Source organism: Salvelinus fontinalis, chromosome 38, assembly GCF_029448725.1.
Source record: "Salvelinus fontinalis isolate EN_2023a chromosome 38, ASM2944872v1, whole genome shotgun sequence".
Classification (NCBI taxonomy): Eukaryota; Metazoa; Chordata; class Actinopteri; order Salmoniformes; family Salmonidae; genus Salvelinus; species Salvelinus fontinalis.
In genome coordinates this window covers 10,126,550-10,144,452 of record NC_074702.1, presented here as the reverse complement: position 1 = coordinate 10,144,452, position 17,903 = coordinate 10,126,550, and the positions used below count along the sequence as shown (strand labels likewise).

The following is a 17,903-nucleotide window of genomic DNA, read 5'->3' as shown; positions in this document are numbered from 1 at the left end:
CCTATAGGCCTTCAGTGTGTGACAGGTTAGTACAGTGGTGAACCTATAGGCCTTCAGTGTGTGACAGGTTAGTACAGTGGCAAACCTATAGGCCTTCAGTGTGTGACAGGTTAGTACAGTGGTGAACCTATAGGCCATCAGTGTGAGTGTGACAGGTTAGTACGGTGTTGAACCTATAGGTCTTCAGTGTGTGTGTGACAGGTTAGTACGGTGGTGAACCTATAGGTCTTCAGTGTGTGACAGGTTAGTACAGTGGTGAACCTATAGGCTTTCAGTGTGTGACAGGTTAGTACAGTGGTGAACCTATAGGCCATCAGTGTGTGTGTGACAGGTTAGTACAGTGGTGAACCTATAGGCCTTCAGTGTGTGTGTGAAAGGTTAGTACGGTGGTGAACCTATAGGTCTTCAGTGTGTGACAGGTTAGTACAGTGGTGAACCTATAGGCCATCAGTGTGTGACAGGTTAGTACAGTGGTGAACCTATAGGCCATCAGTGTGTAACAGGTTAGTACAGTGGTGAACCTATAGGTCTTCAGTGTGTGACAGGTTAGTACAGTGGTGAACCTATAGGTCTTCAGTGTGTGACAGGTTAGTACAGTGGTGAACCTATAGGTCTTCAGTGTGTGACAGGTTAGTAGAGTGGTGAACCTATAGGTCTTCAGTGTGTGACAGGTTAGTACAGTGGTGAACCTATAGGTCTTCAGTGTGTGACAGGTTAGTACAGTGGTGAACCTATAGGTCTTCAGTGTGTGACAGGTTAGTACAGTGGTGAACCTATATGCCATCGGTGTGTGTGTGTGACAGGTTAGTACAGTGGTGAACCTATAGTCCTTCAGTATGTGACAGGTTAGTACATTGGTGAACCTATAGGCCTTCAGTGTGTGACAGGTTAGTACAGTGGCAAACCTATAGGCCTTCAGTGTGTGACAGGTTAGTACAGTGGTGAACCTATAGGCCTTCAGTGTGTGACAGGTTAGTACTTTGGTGAACCTATAGGCCTTCAGTGTGTGACAGGTTAGTACAGTGGTGAACCTATAGGCCTTCAGTGTGTGACAGGTTAGTACAGTGGTGAACCTATAGGCCTTCAGTGTGTGACAGGTTAGTACAGTGGTGAACCTATAGGCCTTCAGTGTGTGACAGGTTAGTACAGTGGCAAACCTATAGGCCTTCAGTGTGTGACAGGTTAGTACATTGGTGAACCTATAGGCCTTCAGCGTGTGACAGGTTAGTACAGTGGTGAACCTATAGGCTTTCAGTGTGTGACAGGTTAGTACGGTGGTGAACCTATAGGCCATCAGTGTGTGTGTGACAGGTTAGTACGGTGGTGAACCTATAGGTCTTCAGTGTGTGACAGGTTAGTAATTCTGAAAGGAGATCAACCCTAATATCAGCGCACTTATGTAGGAGAGTGTACTTTTTGTACAACACAAAGGGCCAGTGGTGTAGGGTATACGCAGGTACAGTTTAAGATGTATACTCACTTTTTTCCCAGTGTGCTTTGCGTATACTAACTTAATCCCTGCTGATGAGTATCAAAGTAGTGTAGTGGAGGTGTACGACTTATCAATTATGAAGTACAGTAGAGAAATCATTCACAAAGTAGCCTACAAATCGCAAAGCAAGTGAAATATATTCACATGCACACAGCCTAGTTTCAATGGAATATCATCTGCAGGCAGTAAGAGTGTGTAGCTTTCAGATGGGTTTGGCATGGAGCAGCTCAGAGAAGAATGACATCGGTAGCTGGTAGGGTAGGAAAGAAGTTTGAATGTACGATATCTACCAGTAAATGCTAACTAAGGCAACAAAGGATATGCAAACCAGGTTTTTTAAAAGTTTAGTCAGGAGAGTTGGTTAGTAGGCTATTTGTAATGCGCGATTGTCATCATGCACTGTTTGCATCAGGGGCGCAGACATGGATGGGCCTGGGTGGACAGAGGCCCACCCACTGGGGAGCCAGGCCCTGACAGGCCCACCCAATCAGATTGATGTGGTTTAAGTGTTGTTGTGGACTTACATGCTGACCAGACCTGGGTGCGTGCATCCGCGTGTGCCATCGCACGCATCTTGAATTTGTCCATCCACACCAGACGTGATCAGGACACGCAGGTTGAATTATCAAAACAAACTCTGAACCAACTATATTAATTTAGTGACAGGTCAAAAAGCATTAAAGTTTCATGGTAATTTAGCTAGCTAGCTTGCTGTTGCTAGCTAATTTGTCCTGGGATATAAACATTTGATTCTTATTTTACCTGAAATGCACAAGGTCTTTTACTCTGACAATTAATCCACAGATAAAAGGGTTATCTGAGTTACTTTCTAGTCATCTCTCCTCCTTCAGACTTCTTCTTTAGAGTTTATATGGCGGTTGGCAACCAACGTTAAGGTCCATTACTGCCACCAACTGGACAGGAGTGTGGACCTCAGCTCATCTTTCAATCACCCACGTGGATATAGTCTCATAAAAACCAATCAGGAGATAGGAGAGGCGGGACTTGCAGCTCTTCACGCGTCAAATATAACCAAGTTCTATTTAAGCGCCTGACTACGCAGACGCTCGTGAACAGTTTAGATGCAATGATTGAATAACATGTATGTGTACATTTATTTTTGGTGAGCGGTGTGGTCAGTTAGACCATTTTTTTGGTACTTTTTTTTCTATATATTTTTTGTTTGTTGTGATTTTGAGATTGAAAATCTGAAAAATCTATAGGAAAACGCATAAAAACCAATTGGATTTTTCACACAGGTGCCTTTTCTGGGCGGCCTGTTTGGGAACTTTTTGGCAAAATTAGAATTGACCAACTTCTCCAGGACAACTACATAGGGCCGATGACAAGACAGCAGTCACACACAGCATGATGTTAAAGGATAAGCTGTCCATAAACTCTGACATAATAAGCCAGTAGGTCCCAATCATAAAAATACAAAACACAACCATTAAGCATTTCCCTATCAAAATGTACAACTATTACTTCCCAATGCAAAAAGCATTTCACGTTTAGCACACAAAGTAATTGGGGACCTGAAGTTTAAAGTGGAATTGACAACGTTTTAACTACTTTGCAGATATGAAACAGACAATCATAATATCAGTCAAATATCAAATTCCCAGTTTATGCTACAAAACCAACTTTATAAGATATATTTTTTAAATAGGTTATATTTGACTCAATGTTCCATGACATACACAAAGGCATTGTTGGCAGAATAGATGGATGCAGTTCAATGCATGATTAATAGAATTCACCAATACAATGAATGGTACAGTGTTTGCTGCCTCCATTCGGGATGCACTGTTTCAGTTTCAATGACTCAATATTTTGGACAAAAACTGACAAATGTAACTAACGCTAGGAATGTCGATACAATCAAACTATCAAGGGCAATGATCACAAGTCAGTCATAACGTGGCTAATAGGCTACTGTATCTATTTATGTAGCGAGCTAAAAACACAGAGCCTAATGTTAGCTAGCTGCTAGGAGGACGTCATGCCATTGGAGGAGTGGGTGGGTGAGTGACTGACTTTTCCCCCTCATACTGTTTTTCGGTGGCTATACACAGCTAGAGACACAGGTATCTTGAACGACAGTTAGCATATCTCTTGCGTTTGCAAATTCACTCTGGCTATCTACTCTGATTTCAGAGTACTCTCGTCTTGAGTGTGCCAGAGCGCAGAATAACTGATGAATTTACGAATGAGTAACAACCGCTGAATATGTCAGTAAACGTAGGCAAAAAAAGGTAATAGTTAGTCACGAACGTTCTAGATGACAGGTAAACAACCTAATCAGTTCTGCTAGTGCGAGTAAAATGGTCAGAGTGAGGTGTTCTCTCATTTGTGTCTGGAAGTAGTTAACTAGTAAGCTAGCCAACTTTAGCCAGTTAGCTTGGGTGCTTGGTTGGGACAAGCATGCATTGATAGGCAAGCTGCAGGAGGTCGTGGAGGCTACAATTACGCATCGTTTAAACATGTGTAATTGTTCCTTTGTTAGATTTTAGCTCATCTTGCTATGGCTAGCATTCGTTGATGATGTTGTTGTTATGTGCATAACTAAGGGAGAGAGAGCCTACCTTTACATGGTTGTTTGATCAATAGGACTGTGAAGTTCCCAAATGGAAGAGGACTCCCGTGGTGTTTATATATATTTGCAGAAATCCATTCCAGGGGTATTTTGTGGTTTTTGGTGAATGTGTTCTAATGATTTAACTTGTTTGGGATAGGGGGCAGCATTTTCACTTTTGGATGAATAGCATGCCCAGAGTGAACTGCCTCCTACTCGGTCCCAGATGCTAATATATGCATATTATTATTAGTATTGGATAGAAAACACTCTGACGTTTCTAAAACTGTTTGAATGATGTCTGTGAGTATAACAGAACTCATATGGCAGGCAAAAACCTGAGAAAAAATCCAAACCGGAAGTGCGAAATCTGAGGTTTGTAGTTTTTGAACTCCCCCCTATCGAATACACAGTGGGATATGGGTTATTTTCACTTCCGAAGCCTTCCACTAGACGTTAACCGTCTTTTGAACGTGGTTTCAGGCTGCTCATGTGAAGGTGGGCCGGATGGGAGCTGTTTTACTAAGGTGTCTGCCTACAACCTCGTTCTCAGTCACGCGCTTTCACTTGAGAGGTTGCTCTCGTTCCAGGGCAATTCTACAGACAATGGAATTCTCCGGTTGGAACAGTATTGAACTTTTATGATAAAAACATCCTAAAGATTGATTCTATACTTCGTTTGACAAGTTTCTTCGACCTGTAATATAACTTTTTGAACCTTTTGTCCGAATGGACCAGATTGCGCTTTTGGATTGTTTACCAAACGCCCTAACAAAAGAAGCTATTGGATATAAATGGACATAAATAATGGACATTATCGAACAAAACAAGCATTTATTGTGGAACTGAGATTCCTGGGAGTGCATTCTGATGAAGATCATCAAAGGTAAGTGAATATTTATATATGAATAATGTTGACTACCCAACATGGCGGAGATTTCTCTGGCTGGTTTGGGCTCTGAGTGCCGTTCTCAGATTATGCTTTTTCCGCAAAGTTTTTTTGAAATCTGCACAGCGGTTGCATTATGGAGAGGTATAACTTGTATTATCATCTACATTTATGATGAGTATTTCTGTTGAAACGATGTGGCTATGCACTATCACTGGATGTTTTTGGAACTAGTGAATCTAACGCGCCAATGTAAACTCAGATTTTTTGTTATAAATATGAACTTCATCAAACAAAACATGCATGTATTGTGTAACATGAAGTCCTATGAGTGTCATCTGATGAAGATAATCAAAGGTTAGTGATTAATTTAATCTCTCTGCTTTTTCTGACTGTTATCTTTCGCTGGGAAAATGGCTGTGCTTATTGTGGTTTGGTGGTGACCTAACATAATCGTTTGTAGTGCTTTCGCTGAAAAGGATATTTGAACAACAATTATCAACAAGAATACCTTTAAAATGATATCAGACACATGTATGTTTGAGGAATTTTAATTATAAGATTTCTGTTTTTTTAATTTGGCGCCCTGCACTTTCACTGGCTGCTGTCCTATCGATCCCGGTAGCGGGATGCAGACATAAGAAGTTAAACTCAGTTTTTCACAATTCCTGACATTTAATCCTAGTAATAATTCCTTGTCTTAGGTCAGTTAGGATCACAACTTTATTTTAAGAATGTGAAATGTCAGACTAATAGTAGATAGAATGATTTATTTCAGCTTTTTTTTTTTTTCATCGCATTCCCAGTAGGTCAGAAGTTTACAGTATTTGGTAGCATTGCCTTTAAATTGTTTAACTTGGGTCAAACGTTTTGGGTAGCCTTCCACAAGCTTCTCACAATAAGTTGGGAATTTTGGCCCATTCCTCCTGACAGAGCTGGTGTAACTGAGTCAGGTTTGTAGGCCTCCTTGATCACACATACTTTTTCAGTTCTGCTCACAATTTTCTATAGGAATGAGGTCAGGGCTTTGTGATGGCCACTCCAATACCTTGACTGTGTTGTCGTTAAACCTTTTTGCCACAACTTTGGAAGTATGCTTGGGGTGATTGTCCATTTGGAAGACCCATTTGCAACCAAGCTTTAACTTCCTGACTGATGTTTTGAGATGTTGCTTCAATATATCCACATAATTTTCCTCCCTCATGATGCCATCTATTTTGTGAAGTGCACCAGTCCCTCTTGCAGCAAAGCACCCCACTACATGATGCTGCCACCCCCGTGCTTCAGGGTTGGGATGGTGTTCTTCGGCTTGCAAGCCTCCCTCTTTTTCCTCCAAACAAAACGATGGTCATTATTGCCAAACAGTTCTATTTTTGTTTCATCAGACCAGAGGACATTTTTCCAAAAAGTACGGTCTTTGTCCCCATGTGCAGTTGCAAACCGTAATCTGGATTTTTTTAATGCCGGTTTTGGAGCCGTGGCTTCTTCCTTGCTGAGCGGCCTTTCAGGTTATGTCGATATAGGACTGTTTTACTGTGGATATAGATATTTTGTACCTGTTTCCTCCAGCATCTTCACAAGGTCCTTTGCTGTTGTTCTGGGATTGATTTGCACTTTTCGCACAAAAGTCCGTTCATCTCTAGGAGACAGAACACATCTCCTTCCTGAGCGGTATAAAGGGTGCGTGGTCCCATGGTGTTTATACTTGCGTAATATTGTTTGTACAGATGAGCGTGATACCTTCAGGCATTTGGGAATTGCTCCTAAGGATGAACTAGACTTGTGGAGGTCTACAAATTTTTTTCTGAGGTCTTGGCTGATTTCTTTTGATTTTCCCATGATGTCAAGCATTGAGGCACTGAGTTTGAAGGTAGGCCTTGAAATACTTCCACAGGTACACCTCCAATGTACTCAAATGATGTCAAATAGCCTATCAGAAGCTTCTAAAGCCATGATGTCATTTTCTGGAATTTTCCAAGCTGTTTAAAGTCCCAGTCAACTTATTGTATGTAAACTTCTGACCCGCTGGCAGTGTGATACAGTGAATTATAAGTGAAGTAATCTGTCTGTAAACAATTGTTGGGAAAATGTCTTGTGTCATGCACAAAGTAGATGTCCTAAACGACTTGCCAAAACTATAGTTTGTTAACAAGCAATTTGTGTAGTGGTTGAAAAACGAGTTTTAATGACTCCGACTTAAGTGTATGTTAACTTCCGACTTCAACTGTATATATATGTTTCAGTCAGAGATATCTGATGTTCTCATGGTTCTGTCTCCACCGGTCTGTCTCAGGTTCTTCCCCAGTGTTCTTCCTGAGCCCTTGTCTGTGACTCCTGTGAAGAGACGCACTCAGTCCCTCAGCGCCCTGCCTAAAGACGGGGACAAGATCAGCCCTAACAAGGTAACCTCTCACCTGTCTCTCTCTTACTTATTTTCTCAATTCATCTCTTACCTTACCTCTCTTACCTTCCGTTCCTCATTTAATCACATTGTTAAGAGGAGCATCCCTGGCAAGGCGCTCTGGCTTTGTCTCACCCTCTCATCTAATCATTCTTTCCTCCCTCAGAGGGAGAAGGACCACATCAGGCGGCCGATGAACGCGTTCATGATCTTCAGTAAGCGTCATCGAGCGCTGGTGCACCAGAGGCACCCCAACCAGGACAACCGCACGGTTAGCAAGATCCTGGGCGAGTGGTGGTACGCCCTGGGGCCCAAAGAGAAGCAGAAGTATCATGACCTCGCCTTCCAGGTGTTACACACACACCAATTTAGTGCAATGGTTTAGTCTGACCTGACTAAGCAGACAAAAAATGAATGTATTTTGTTTGCTCATCCTCTTACCCTCTTTCTTAGGTGAAGGAGGCCCACTTTAAGGCCCACCCAGACTGGAAGTGGTGCAACAAAGACAGGAAGAAGTCTAGTTCTGATGGCCGAGGGCTCCCGGGGCCGGGGGGCAAAGACATTAGAGAAAGGAGCATGTCTGAGACCACCGGTGAGTCACACACTGTTGCTCAATACACCCAAATAAGAGATAACAGAAAGGAAGAGATGTTCATTTGATTGCCACAGTTTCCTCTGAGCTCTGTCATCACTAAAACATTATAATTGAATATCTATCTACCTCTCTCTTTCCTCTCGCTATGCACCACTGTCTCTCTCCCCCTTACTTTCTCTCTCCCAGAGCCCCAGGGTGTGGAGCTGAAAGGGGTGGGGCCTGGCCTGCTGGGTGTGTCTGAGCGGAATCCAGGGGAGGGGCATGTAGGTCAGCTACCCCGCCCCCGAGCCTTCTCCCAGAGTGCCATGCACAGCTTGGAGAGGAGTGAGAAGGGCAACACACAGGCCCTGGCCGAACTGTCACAGGTAAGGCCATGCCGCATAATGTTGTTTTCACCACAGCCACTTTATTCAAATGATAAACAGAGGTTTCTTAGTGTGGTGTGTCAATTCTGACTCATCCCTCTCATCCATCACTTTGTTGTTTTTCTATCTGGCTCCCTCTCCTCCTCCTCTTCCTCCTCCTCTCTCAGATGTGTGGGGATGGTGGTGGCCAGTTTTCGGGGCGCACCCAGACCCTGTCCCGGTCTCAGAGGGGGGTCAGTGAGGACATGACCAGTGATGAGGAACGCATGGTCATCTGTGAAGAGGAGGGAGATGATGATGTCATCGGTGAGAAACTAAGCTGCTGTGACATCTCAACAACAATTATAATCTTATTTTGAAGATCATCAAAAGTAAGCCCCTGTAAACACATAAAACTCAGGTTATTACACTGCTGGGAAACACAATACTACTGGGAGCTCTTTTCCCATAATGACATCATCTTAATTGGACAGTTTGAGAAATAACTCAGAAATTCAATTCAATTGCGCTTCAGGGACAATAAATGTCTATCTGGTCGCAGGAAATTACACAAACGATTCCCAGACATGCATATTACGTGTACAATATACTGGCAGAGGAAGTTAGAAATGGGTGTTTATCCACATAAACCATGAGTACCCTCACTCCCCTTTCCCCCTACAGAGGACCCGTACCCTGCCAGCTCCATAGACCTGAAGTGTAAGGAGAGAGTGACGGACAGCGACAGTGACAACGCCTCTGGGAACGAGAGTGATCGCAAGGTAAGTCTCTTCCTTTATCAAGGCTAGATTGAGTTAGTTGTCTGACTGATCATGTTGTTGATACAGTACCATTATTTAGAGAAGTGGAAAATGTTTTCGACCTTCTGCTTTTCACCCTGCTACAGACATCTAGTTGTTTCTCTTTCTGTCTCTGCAGCGTGTCTTTGCTCCAGTGATCTGCTCTTCCTCCTCCCAGCCCACCCCCCACGGACGCTCCGTCTCTCTCTCCTCCTACCCTTCCAAACGCTACGACGAGGAGAGAGGGGGGCTCTCAGACCGCAGGAGGAAGAGAAGAATAGAGGGAGGAGGTGGTGATGGAGGAGGAGTGGCATCCCTCTCTCTTTCCCTGTCCTCCTCAGGCCACTCTGTCATTTCCAGCCCCGGAGGCCCAGTTCCTTCTGCCCTTGCCCCCCTTGGCCTGTCTTCTCTCCTCGGGTTGGGGGCTGTCAGAGTGGCCTCTACAGTGGTGACCAATGTGGTTCGTCCAGTCGTGAGCACGCCAGTCCCCATCGCTAGTAAACCCCGAGATGGAGCAGCTTCATCCATTCCTCACCCACCAGACAGGAGGTCCCTCCCATCGCAACAAGCGCAGCTTCTGATTGGCTCCGGAGTAGGAATCGGAGGGCCTGGGTACTACTCCTCACCCAATCCCATAGGTGCAGGTCCAGGGGGGCTAGTGACCAGCTTGGTGTTCCCGGGGCACAGCCAGCCCACTGTCCAGCTCATCAGTCCCTCCCCCCATCCGTCCTCCCACCACCAGCTGCCCCCCACCGCCCCCGTCTCTGTCCCCACACACAACCACACCAACGGCCCCCTGCCCCTCTCCCTGCTCCAGCCCCAGTTCCTCTCCTCGTCATCTCTGGCATCCCCCGGGGGCAAAGCCATCACACAGGTCCAATACATCCTGCCCACCCTATCAGCCAGCTCCAATCCCAAGAGCCCCTCCCCTCAGCTGCACAACCTGCCAAACAGTTTCTTCAACCTGCCCACAGCTCCGCCCACCCACATGTCCATAGCCAATGGGAAGCAGGCGGGGCCGGGCTCGCTGATGGGATACGCCTCCAGCCCAGCCGTGGGAGTGGTCAGCCCGGGAGCCAGAGGTGGGGGGGGGGGGAAGAATGAGAGAATCGTGCACCAAAACTCTAATAAATGGAGAACTGTGACACTGTTTGCAAAAAAGGCTTAACCTTATCCATATTTTCTTCTCTCTTTCACCCTTTAGTGCAATCCCAGTCCCCACTCCTACAGGGCAAGATGCTGCTTCCCATGGCAACAGTGAGGACGGCACCCGCCCCTGCCCAGCAGTTCCCCCTCGTGACTCCACCTCTTCCTGTCCAGAATGGAGCTCAAGCAGGAAGCAAGGTAAGCAGTGACATGGTGATGACAGCCAGACCAAGACATTGAGATTTCAGCAGGTTTATTGTGTATCCCAGGGCTGTCAGAGCCCCAACATGACCGTTCTTACTTAGTCTTTGTAATCATAGAATAATCTTTACACTTGTAGTTTCACAGGTGAATGACTAAATACACATATATCTTCTCACTCTTTCTCTATCTCTCTTTCTCTCTGATAGATCTTCCAGATCGCTCCCATGCCTGTTGTCCAATCCCAGCTCCAGCAAGGCGGGGCAGGGCATCCTGGGAGCCCTTTTCCCATTACTATGGGAACGGCCACAGTATTGCACCCGGGTTCTGCCCCATCTCAGACTGTGCTGCTGCCGCCCCAACCAACCAGGTAGGAGGACACAGACCAACTCAATCTAACAGTGCGCTGTTAGCGCTGCTGTCCTACCACAATACATAACACAATGGTTTTGGAAGAAGTGCAGCTCTTGTGTTGTGTGTTAGTCATTCTGCTCTGTTGCTGGCCCAGGCTACCTCTTCCTCTGCAGTGCCTGCTGCCTGCCTGCCGCCCCCTCACTGCCTCTCAGCTCCACCACACAGACACACTCATCTACTGTTTCCTCTACTGTTCAGTCACACACTGACACTCACTGCACCATTTCTCTCCCCTCTCTCTGCTTTCATTCTTGTTCTATTTTCCTTCTTTTTTTCTCTCCTTCACTGCCTGTTTCATCTATCATCTTCTCTCCCACTTATACACACTTTTGCTCTTTCCCTGTTCAACTTAACTCCTCTCTCTTTGCTCTCCTCTCTCTCTCTCTCTTTTTCCTCTTCTCTCTCTCTCTCTCTCTCTTTTCTCTCTCTCTCTCTCTCTCTCTTTTCTCTCTCTCTCTCTCTCTCTTTTCTCTCTCTCTCTCTTTTCTCTCTCTCTCTCTCTCTTTTCTCTCTCTCTCTCTCTCTTTTCTCTCTCTCTCTCTCTCTTTTCTCTCTCTCTCTCTTTTCTCTCTCTCTCTCTCTTTTCTCTCTCTCTTTTCTCGCTCTCTCTCTCTTTTCTCGCTCTCTCTTTTCTCTCTCTCTTTCCTCTCTCTCTTTCCTCTTCTCTCTCTCTTTCCTCTCCGCAAATTCAAATTCAAGCTGCTTTATTGCCATGAAAAACATTGTGTCAATATTGCCAAAGCAACAGTGTATACAATATACATTGTAATAAAAAATACAAAAAATTTGACTATAACTGACTTATAACTAAATAACGGTCATCTTCACCATTACATCGGTACTACAACTACTATCATCATTACCACCACTACCACCACCACCATCACTAAACTGCTATCATTACCATTACCACCCATACCACTACTATTTGGAATGATAAACAACAACAATAATAGTAATAACAATAACAGTCATAATAAGTAAGTTACTGCTTACTATGCAGATGTTATTATTCAGTGTCCCTCAGGCTATGGCAGGCAAATACATATTTGGCTGCAAGGAGCCATTGATCCTTCGCCCATGAGTATTTTTAGTTTTTCCTCTGGGTTTAATAAGTTAAAATTTGGATTAAATGTAGTCATTTCTGTGAATAATGAATCATCTCTTGGTGAGGAATATATATCACAGTAAAGGAGAAAGTGCATCTCTGTTTCTACCTCCCCTGTCGTGCAGTGACCACATACACGCTCCTCTTTGGGTAGCCATGTCTTTTTATGTCTGCCGGTTTCTATTGCCAATCGGTGGTCACTCAGCCTGTACTTGGTAAGGATCTGTCTCTGCTTCGTATCTCTGACAGAGTAGAGATATTCAGCCAATTTATATTCTCTGTTTAGGGTCAGATAGCAATTTAGTCGGCTTTGGGATTTTGTTTCGTTTTTCCAATGTTGTATATATGAGTCCTTTGATTGGTTCATGATTTTGTTTATTGGAATTCTTTCTTTTGAAGCAGTGCTGGTGTCAGCTTGGTTGGTTAGGTCCAACACCAGCTGACTGAGAGGGCTCGTTTCTGGGCTCAGCTCTTGGGTTTGAAGTGCTTTAAATTGCAGACTCGAATTTGGACTTGAATTTAGATGTAGCCAAAATTTTAATGATCTTTTCTGTATTTTCATTATTACTGGAAAGCGGACCAATTCTGCCCTACATGCATTAGTTGGTGTATTTCTCTGGACTTGTAGGATTTTCCGACAGAATTCTGCATGTAGGGCTTCAATTGGATGTTTGTCCCACATTTTAAAGTCCAGTTTATTGAGTGGCCCCCAAACCTCACTTCCATAAAGAGCTATTGGTAGGATTATTACTCTCCTCTCCTCTCCTCTTCTCTCTTCTTCTCTCTTCTCTCTCTCTCCTCTCTTCTTCTCTCTCTCTCCTCTCTTCTCCTCTCTTCTCCTCTCTTCTCCTCTCTTCTCCTCTCTTCTCCTCTCTTCTCCTCTCTTCTCCTCTCTTCTCCTCTCTTCTCCTCTCTTCTCCTCTCTTCTCCTCTCTTCTCCTCTCTTCTTCTCTCTTCTTCTCTCTTCTCTCTTCTTCTCTCCTTCTCTCTTCTTCTCTCTTCTTCTCTTCTCTCTTTCTCTCTTCTCTCTCTCTCTTTTCTCTCCTTTCTCTTTTCTCTCTCTCCTTTCTCTCTCCTTTCTCTCTCCTTTCTCTCTCCTTTCTCTCTCCTTTCTCTCTCCTTTCTCTCTCTTTTCTCTCTCTTTTCTCTCTCTTTTCTCTCTCTTTTCTCTCTCTTCTCTCTCTCTCTTTTCTCTCTCTTCTCTCCTTTCTCTTTTCTCTCTCCTCTCTCCTTTCTCTTTTCTCTCTCCTCTCTCCTTTCTCTCTCTTTTCTCTCTCTCTCCTTTCTCTTTTCTCTCTCTCTCCTTTCTCTCTCTTTTCTCTCTCTCTCCTTTCTCTCTCTTTTCTCTCTCTCTCCTTTCTCTCTCTTTTCTCTCTCTCTCCTTTCTCTCTCTTTTCTCTCTCTCTCCTTTCTCTCTCTTTTCTCTCTCTCTCCTTTCTCTCTCTTTTTTCTCTCTCTCCTTTCTCTCTCCTTTCTCTCTCTTTTTTCTCTCTCTCCTTTCTCTCTCTTTTCTCTCTCTCTCCTTTCTCTCTCTTTTCTCTCTCTCTCCTTTCTCTCTCTTTTCTCTCTCTCTCCTTTCTCTCTCTTTTCTCTCTCTCTCCTCTCTCTCTTTTCTCTCTCTTGTTTCTCTCTCTTTTCTCTCTCTTGTTTCTCTCTCTTTTCTCTCTCTTGTTTCTCTCTCTTCTCTCTCTCCTCTCTCTCTGTCTTTCCTCTTTTCTCCTCTCTCTCTTTTTTCTCTCTCTCCTCTCCTCTCTTTTCTCTCCTCTTTTCTCTCCTCTCTGTCTCTCTTTTCTCTCTCTTCTCTTCTCTCCTCTTCTTTCTCTCTCTTTTCTCCTCTCTCTCTCTTTTCTCTCCTCCTCTCTCTTTTCTCTCCTCTCTCTCTTTTCTCTCTCCTCTCGCTCTTTTCTCTCTCCTCTCGCTCTTTTCTCTCTCCTCTCGCTCTTTTCTCTCTCCTCTCTTCTCTCCTCTCTTTTCTCTCCCCTCTTTCTTTTCTCTCCCCTCTCTCTTTTCTCTCTCCTCTCTCTTTTCTCTCTCCTCTCTCTTTTCTCTCTCCTCTCTCTTTTCTCTCTCTTTTCTCTCTCCTCTTTCCTCTCTCTCTCTTTCCTCTCGCCTCTTGCCTCTCCTTTCTCTCTCTCCTCTCTTTCTTTTTCCTCTTTTCCTCTCTTTTCTCTTTTCTCTCCCCTCTCTCTTTTCTCTCCCCTCTCTCTTTTCTCTCTTTCGTCTTTCTTTTCTCTCCCCTCTCTCTTTTCTCTCTTTCCTCTCCTCTCTCTCTCTTTCCTCTCCTCTCTCTCTCTTCTCTCTCTCTTTTTCCTCTTCTCTCTCTTTTTCCTCTCCTCTCTTTCTTTTTCCTCTCTCTTTCCTCTCCTCTCTCTCTTTCCTCTCCACTCTCTCTTTTCTCTCCTCTTTTCTCTCCTCTTTTCTCTCCTCTTTTCTCTCCTCTTTTCTCTCCTCTCTCTCTTTTCTCTCTCCTCTCTCTCTTTTCTCTCTCCTCTCTCTCTCTTCCCTCTCTTTCTTTTTCCTCTTTTTCCTCTTTCTTTTTCCTCTTTCTTTTTCCTCTCTTTTCTCTCTACTCTCTCTTTTCTCTTTTCTCTCTACTCTCTCTTTTCTCTCTCTTTCCTCTCCTTTCTCTCTCTCCTCTCTTTCTTCTCCTCTCTTTTTTTCCCTCTCCCCTCTTTCTTTTCTCTCCCCTCTGTCTTTCCTCTCTTTTCTCCTCTCTCTCTTTTTTCTCTCTTTTCTCCTCTCTCTCTTTTTTCTCTCTCTCCTCTCCTCTCTTTTCTCTCCTCTTTTCTCTCCTCTCTGTCTCTCTTTTCTCTCTCCTCTCTCTCTCTCTCTCTCTCTTCTCTTCTCTCCTCTTCTTTCTCTCTCTTTTCTCCTCTCTCTCTCTTTTCTCTCCTCCTCTCTCTTTTCTCTCCTCTCTCTCTTTTCTCTCTCCTCTCGCTCTTTTCTCTCCTCTCGCTCTTTTCTCTCTCCTCTCGCTCTTTTCTCTCTCCTCTCTTCTCTCCTCTCTTTTCTCTCCCCTCTTTCTTTTCTCTCCCCTCTCTTTTCTCTCTCCTCTCTCTTTTCTCTCTCCTCTCTCTTTTCTCTCTCTTTTCTCTCTCCTCTTTCCTCTCTCTCTCTTTCCTCTCGCCTCTTGCCTCTCCTTTCTCTCTCTCCTCTCTTTCTTTTTCCTCTTTTTCCTCTCTTTTCTCTTTTCTCTCCCCTCTCTCTTTTCTCTCCCCTCTCTCTTTTCTCTCTCTCTCTTTTCTCTCTCTCTCTCTCTCTTTCCTCTCCTCTCTCTCTCTTCTCTCTCTCTCTTTCCTCTCCTCTCTCTTTTTCCTCTCCTCTCTCTTTTTCCTCTCCTCTCTTTCTTTTTCCTCTCTCTTTCCTCTCCTCTCTCTCTTTCCTCTCCACTCTCTCTCCACTCTCTCTTTTCTCTCCTCTTTTCTCTCCTCTTTTCTCTCCTCTTTTCTCTCCTCTTTTCTCTCCTCTTTTCTCTCCTCTTTTCTCTCCTCTTTTCTCTCCTCTTTTCTCTCCTCTTTTCTCTCCTCTCTCTCTCTCCTCTCTCTCTCTCCTCTCTCTTTCTTTTTCCTCTTTCTTTTTCCTCTCTCTTTTCTCTCTACTCTCTCTTTTCTCTTTTCTCTCTACTCTCTCTTTTCTCTCTCTTTCCTCTCCTTTCTCTCTCTCCTCTCTTTCTTCTCCTCTCTTTTTTTTCCCTCTCCCCTCTTTCTTTTCTCTCCCCTCTTTCTTTTCTCTCCCCTCTTTCTTTTCTCTCCCCTCTTTCTTTTCTCTCCCCTCTCTCTTTTTTCTCCCCTCTCTCTCTTCTCTCCCCTCTCTCTCCTCTCTCTCTCTTTCCTCTCCCCTCTCTCTCTCTGTCTTTCCTCTCCTCTCTTTCCTCTCCTCTCTTTCCTCTCTCACAGGATCACCTATGTCCAGTCCACGCCAGGAGTCCCCTCTCCTCTGCCTCTGGTCTCCTCAACAACAGGCTCCTCCTCCCCTCAGCAGGCCCAGCCCACCCCTGAATCTGCATATGTTCCATCGCCCCTAGCAACGCTGGGCTTTACAGCCATAGCCCCCCCTGGACAGAACCTAGTCCAACCCCTCATCACAGGTCAGTAGAGCTCTGCTACCCGAGCCCGATGGGCCCCGACATTATACATCAGGTTAGGGCCGGGTAGGGCCTGTTTTTTCATCAGTAACTAGGGTACGGGCAGGACTCCTGTATAACTAAATTGATCACTAAAATTTTGTAGCTGAGCCATTTGCTTGTGCTCTGCTCCAAAGTACAGTCATGTCTGACGAAGATCATAACATGGTGTCAAAAATGCTTCAACCTCGTCCAATATAAAGCAGGACAGATTATTTAACAGAAAATAAGAATGTTCCTTGAGTTTTGTGGTAGTATAGAGTCTCTCGTGTCTCGTCATTTGAGCAGAGCAGCCCAGGCAAAGCCGTTACTATGGATACTCACAGACCCAGAGCCTCCATGAGCAGAGTGCATGCAAAGTGACCAGCGCTTATGGAGCGAGGGACAGACTGAGAGGAGCAGCTAATGGGTTTATTAATGGAGGAAGTTATTTCAGGTTTCGGGCCGGGCTTTAAATTTGCCAGAAGCAATCAGGCCTGGGTAGGGTTCAGGCATAAAATGCATGCCCGTGCAGGGCTCTACAGGTCAGTGCATCCACTTGAAGGACATCTAGAATAAGATGGCCCCATACTGGATGGCTGCCGTTTTGCAAGCTCCAACCCAATTTTGCTTGCTTTCTTTATCGTGTTTTTCTTATTTTTCTATCTGGTGTGTTTCAGTTCTACCTTGTTATTTTTAGTATTACATTGTTATTGATTACTGCAGTTTGGGGGTTAGAGCTGGCAAGAAATGCATTTCACTGTACTTGTGCATGTGACATTCAAACTTAACTATATTGCACTTTTAAGTTCACTGTGAACTGCAACAGTAGCAACAAGAAAACTCCCCTCAGTTTTGAGAACAGGAGCAAAACCTTTAGTTTAGAGGAAACAGGTTATCATACTCTGGCTGTACGCTCTGGCTGTACGCTCTGGCTGTACGCTCTGGCTGTACGCTCTGGCTGTACGCTCTGGCTGTACGCTCTGGCTGTACGCTCTGGCCGTCACTGGCTGTACGCTCTGGCTGTACGCTCTGGCTGTACGCTCTGGCCGTCACTGGCTGTACGCTCTGGCTGTACGCTCTGGCTGTACGCTCTGGCCGTCACTGGCTGTACGCTCTGGCTGTACGCTCTGGCTGTACGCTCTGGCCGTCACTGGCTGTACGCTCTGGCTGTACGCTCTGGCTGTACCCTCTGGCCGTCACTGGCTGTATGCTCTGGCTGTACGCTCTGGCCGTCACTGGCTGTATGCTCTGGCTGTACGCCTTAGCCATTGAATGGTGTTAACTCTTTCTCTCTCTCTCCAGGTCAGCCTCCCCTTCAGGCCCCAGTCCAGTCCCCTACCGGCCCCTCCCTCCCTTCTGGCCCAGCCTCTGCTTCAGGGGGACAGATAATCACCGCCATCTACCCCCCTACCAGCGTCACCATGGCAACCGGGGTGGTCTCCATGTCAGCCGTGCCACCCAACATGGTGTACACAGTCTCCAGCTCCTCCAGTCTGTCCACTCACATCCTGCCCAAACACACATTCGCCCCCACCACACACACTCACATCCAGCTCCAGTCGGACAGACAAACAGACAGGCAAGCGGGGGAGAGACCCACGGACAGAACGTCTCACTCTCAGTCAGAGAAAGCGGCAGACAGACAAGCGCAGACGCAGTCTGAGCTACAGATGTACGGACAGACGGACAGGCCAACCCTCACACAGGCGGACAGACAGACGGAGAGGCAAGCCCAGACCTTCAATAAGAGCAGCAGCTTAGTGGCGCCCCCAAGTGGCTCCTCATTGTCACTGCGGCCCTGCAGCCCCCCCCTGCCCTCTCACACTTCCAGTA

The 17,903-nt window shown here is 45.4% G+C and overlaps 1 protein-coding gene across 3 annotated transcripts in view; it reads left to right on the top strand.

The window, feature by feature from the left end:
• Positions 1-17,903, top strand: part of LOC129837139 (protein capicua homolog) — a 79,499-nt gene that overhangs the window by 54,468 nt on the left and 7,128 nt on the right. For all 3 annotated transcript variants that reach the window (XM_055903052.1, XM_055903053.1, XM_055903050.1), the window contains exons 5-15: positions 7,250-7,358; positions 7,524-7,706; positions 7,811-7,949; positions 8,139-8,317; positions 8,485-8,623; positions 8,981-9,078; positions 9,236-10,178; positions 10,301-10,440; positions 10,653-10,813; positions 15,862-16,052; positions 17,373-17,900. In XM_055903052.1, coding sequence (XP_055759027.1) covers positions 7,250-7,358; positions 7,524-7,706; positions 7,811-7,949; positions 8,139-8,317; positions 8,485-8,623; positions 8,981-9,078; positions 9,236-10,178; positions 10,301-10,440; positions 10,653-10,813; positions 15,862-16,052; positions 17,373-17,900 — 2,810 coding nt within the window. The remainder of the gene's footprint in view (positions 1-7,249; positions 7,359-7,523; positions 7,707-7,810; positions 7,950-8,138; positions 8,318-8,484; positions 8,624-8,980; positions 9,079-9,235; positions 10,179-10,300; positions 10,441-10,652; positions 10,814-15,861; positions 16,053-17,372; positions 17,901-17,903) is intronic.